The 4652-nt window shown below is 45.5% G+C and overlaps 1 protein-coding gene across 1 annotated transcript; it reads right to left on the reverse strand.

Moving 5' to 3' along the window:
- Nucleotides 1-1261: 1261 nt before the first annotated feature.
- Nucleotides 1262-3935, reverse strand: LOC309491569 (G-protein coupled bile acid receptor 1-like). Its single transcript, XM_082190630.1, has one exon. The coding sequence runs from the start codon at nt 3592-3594 to the stop codon at nt 2437-2439; it is 1158 nt and encodes a 385-aa protein (XP_082046756.1). The 5' UTR covers nt 3595-3935; the 3' UTR covers nt 1262-2436.
- Between the last annotated feature and the right edge of the window lie 717 nt (nt 3936-4652).

The following is a 4652-nucleotide window of genomic DNA, read 5'->3' on the forward strand; positions in this document are numbered from 1 at the left end:
TAAAAAAACATCTCTTCAACCTAGCATTCACATAGAACATTACCAATTTCTATTATTGAAATCAGTTAAATGATTGTTATGCTGCATAAACTAGGTTAGCCGGAACTGGGAACACTTCCCATAACACCCGATGTACTCGTTACATCATAAGAAGAATGGCATCTACGCTAATGTTAGTCTCTCTGTTTATCCCGAGGTTTACTGGAGTCAGCCGGATCCGGGCCGTATCCAGATCAGATGGTGGACCTGTACCTAGACACGACCACAACGCATGATGTAGTCAGACGGATCCGGGCCGTATCCAGATCAGATGGAGGACCTGCGCCTAGACACGATCACAGCGCATGATGTAGTAAGCCGGATCCAGGCCGTATCCAGATCAGATGGAGGACCTGCGCCTAGACACGACCACAGCGTATGATGTAGTAAGCCGGATCCAGGCCGTATCCAGATCAGATGGAGGACCTGCGCCTAGACACGACCACAGCGCATGATGTAGTAAGCCGGATCCAGGCCGTATCCAGATCAGATGGAGGACCTGCGCCTAGACACGACCACAGCGCATGATGTAGTAAGCCGGATCCAGGCCGTATCCAGATCAGATGGAGGACCTGCGCCTAGACACGACCACAACGCATGATGTAGTCAGCCGGATCCGGGCCGTGTCCAGATCAGATGGAGGACCTGCGCCTAGACACGACCACAACACATGATGTAGTCAGCCGGATCCGGGCCGTATCCAGATCAGATGGTGGACCTGCGCCTAGACACGACCACAACGCCTCCCTGAAGTGTCTGCAGAGAAATTGTCAACTACACTCTCCCCTGTGAAGTCTTCATCGACACGACAGCCATCGGCTCTGATCCTCAACAAACTCGTCTCCATACCTTCATGACTGCGGTCTTCAACTAGAGGAACTGGATAAATATCCTGAATATTCCGATCCAATCTGACCTCTGACCTGCAATGTTGCCTGAATCATAATCATACACTGTTCGTTCGTTGGCCAGAGGAGAACTGAACGACTGAGTCTGGTTTCTCCAAAGGGTTTTTTCTCCATTCTGTCACTTTGACTTTTGATTCCTTGCCACTGGCTTAATATTCAACAGTATTATTGATCTTCCTGCATTGACACCATTATATGAAAACTGAACTGAGCTGGATGATGACATCACTGTTTTAACCAAAGCGGCTATAAGTATACATGAACTCAATTAAATTCTTTTTTTTAAAACAGAAATGAACCATCACTGAACTTACTTAAGCTTTACATTACTGGATTTATTTCAAATGTTTTAAAAAAAAGTGTTCTTTATTCAGAGTCCTCACAGTAACAGTGACTAATATAGCCATAAAACAACTTGTAACAGCCACTTGTAAGTACTTGAGGTATGATTTAGAATTTACGTAATTCATCACTGCTCAAGCTGAAGCTTTATCAGATCTGAATTAATTAGCCATTTGCATTTTTCCAGTCTTTGCATTGACTACAATCTTGCTCATGTAATTATTTTATTACTCAAGTACTTTTTCTTATTCTAGTACTTTTACTGTTTTTGGCAACTGCGCCTCTGGTTGTTCATTTGTGCTGTATAATGCCAGCAACCTCAAACCTTACCGGCCTGATTATCTAACTACAGGTCCAGGTTTGTCATCTCAAACTTTCTAGGGAAATCACAACAAAACAGTTAATGAGAGGATGACAGGAAATTACTATAATCCAATGAAGCTCACTTGTTGCCTCAAGAACACCTTGAAGTAACTTGTTCCAAAGCTGGAAAAATGGAACAATGTTCTAGAAGTGGATGAGACAGTTGTTTTTGGCAAATGTTTTGGGAGAAAGAAAAAGATTACATACCAACACCAGAACATCGTACCTCTACAAAGCATGAAGGAGGCGGCTGCTCTGCTGGTCATTACACGAGAACCAATGAGTTCTGCGTGGCATTAGGAAAATCTAACATAGAATGTTAGGGCATCTGTCTATGAGAGAAAACCTGTTCCAAAACACTGGAACCCAAATACTTAACCCTAACCATAACAATTCCAAAAATAGAAGTAAATCCATATTGTATTCAAATTACCTCCCAACCGACTGCACAGGTCTGAACTGCTGAGAGCCTCAATAAAGCAGGTTCAATACATTCAAAAGCATTATTGTGGGTTTTATTTAAAGTGCCCCTATTATGGTTTTTCGAACACTCCCTTTCATGCAGTGTGTGATAAAGCTGTTTGTGAATGTAGAAGTTCTACAAAGTTATAAAGTTGAAACTGCATGATAAATAAAGTTATTGTCTCCCAAATTTAATCATTTGTTCCAAAACAGCTGATTTTGTTCTCGGTTTCCAAACCATTTTTGTTTTGAGAATGAAACCAAAATCACAGTTCATCTTATGAACATTGTAAATCTAAACTTCAATTGAAAGTCAATCACATCAGCTGCGACAGATTCGAATGCTAGGGTCCATTTGCACACTTTGCACACCGCAGCGGTGCCACAGTTTGCGGAACAGTTTCTTGACCGGATCTGTGTACTCCCTGTTGGCAAGTCCCAGAAGAAGGGGCACGACAGCAATTCCCCCGACCCCAACACAGGACAGCACAATGTGGCCCGTGCGATCGCTCTTTCCTCCCCGACGAAGCAAAAACTCCATGCCTATATGAGTGTAAACAATGTAGGGCACCCAGCAGGCCAAGAAGGCGAGGGAAACGGCTGCCACACAACAAGCGTATCGCATTTCCAGTCTCCGTCTGTATCCCTTATTTGCCACGGCCCGTTGCAGACGCTGGATGTCCCTCAGCTGTTCTCGGGTGATCCACAGCACACGGCACGTCATCGCAGCAATGGAGAGGATAGCGGGTGCCAGTAGGCCATACACCTCCAAATAGATGAAAGCATTAGGAAAGACACTACGGTATGTACAGCAACGCTCTCCAGACAATGCCACACAGTTAGAATGTGCCGTGCTATTGGTTTCTGGACAACAACCGTTCCGGTCATGAATAGCCTTGTTGTTCCAGCCGAAGGCAGGCAACAGAGCGAACAGTAGCGGCAGCATCCACGCGGCTAGCAGAGCGAGAGCAAATCGCCGATGCAGCCAGAGTTGTCCACGCCGGAGGGGACTCACGATACTCCGATAACGCTCGTAGTGCACCAGTACAAGGTTAGAGAGGAAGGCCAGGAACAGAAAGTTAGGGAAAATGTGCACCAGCAGACAGGAGGAGAAGCTGAGCGGGCGGTTCAGGCCCATCCAGGGAATGAAGGGAAGAGCAACACCTGTGCACAGGTCGGCCACCAGCAGGCTAACGAAGAAGTAGTTCTGCGAGTTGTGAAGCTGACGGCTGCAGGTGATGGCCAGGATTATGAGCAGGTTGATCAGGATTATAGCGCAGGACACGGGCAGCGTGAGGGCATAGATCAGCTGGGCCTCCACATCGCTATCGGAGGTGTTTCGCATCAGCGTAGCCATTACCACAACTCTCCATGCCAGACATCCATAGTAAGACGAGTTAAATCTGTGAAGAGGAGAGTAATACATCATTGATTTAACATTGATTAACAAATCAATACATATTGTTGAACAATGAGACATTATTCCATTTTACTACTAAAATTCTGTCAACATTAGAAAAAATTATCCGTTATTTTCTCCTTCCTCTGAAAGGTTTCAGTGCTGATTTTACTAATATTTCTCACTGAGAAATTATATGACAGCTGTTGTTGTTGCCACATGAGCCTTGTTTCCACTGTCGGGCACAAAAGCGAGCAGCTAGTGTGTGCCATCGCCAGTCGCGTTTCCACTGTCACTTCCGGGGCCTCGCCGGGGCTTCATCAGGCCAAGTAATACCTTGGTCCAAAGTGAGCCAACAGGGGCTTGAGGAGGGGTTATGAACAGAGGACATACCCTAACCCTAGCCTAACCCATGTTTTCATATCAGGCTAACCGCTAACCTCAACATTAAAAACATTTAAAACGGACTTCCGGTGATGGCGTAACGAGACAGACGTGTTTGGTGACCGCTCTCCGAAATTGATGGAAAATACCCACCAAAACTCGACGATATATTATCCATTAATAGAGTAAGTTAAACATTTGAGTGGGGTTCAAAACATTAAAGGCCAAAAAGACGAAAAATGCCTAAAGGAGACAAATCAATAACCGCAACAAAAGCTAGCAACCCAACCGAGCAAGCAAGCACGAGCCCGGGCGGAACTAACAAAACCTCGAGTGCTATATTGGAAGCAATAGAAACGCTTAAATCCGAACTGAAGGAGGACAATGACAAACTAAGGAAGGACATCAATGCCCTGCGCCAGGAGATGGGTAATAAACTTGACAACCTGACGGTGGAAGTGGGAGGCCTGACTGAAAGAATGGAAGAAGCGGAGAATCGCGTGGGACGTGTTGAGGACATGACACTGGATTTGACTGAAGTGCTGACTGAAAGCATTAAGCGACAGAGGAGTATCCAAAACAAACTGACCGATCTCGAATCCAGTTCGCGAAGGAACAACATTCGCCTTTTCGGGGTTGGAGAAGGAGAGGAAGGGAAGTCGGTGACGCAATTCGTGACAGATTTCCTCAAACGTGAGTTACCTTTGCCAGCGGACTTGGATCTTAAAATTCAGCGAGCCCACAGTCTCTTCACA

This window comes from Leuciscus leuciscus (genome assembly GCF_965113295.1).
Source record: "Leuciscus leuciscus genome assembly, contig: HAP1_SCAFFOLD_363, whole genome shotgun sequence".
Taxonomy (NCBI): Eukaryota; Metazoa; Chordata; class Actinopteri; order Cypriniformes; family Leuciscidae; genus Leuciscus; species Leuciscus leuciscus.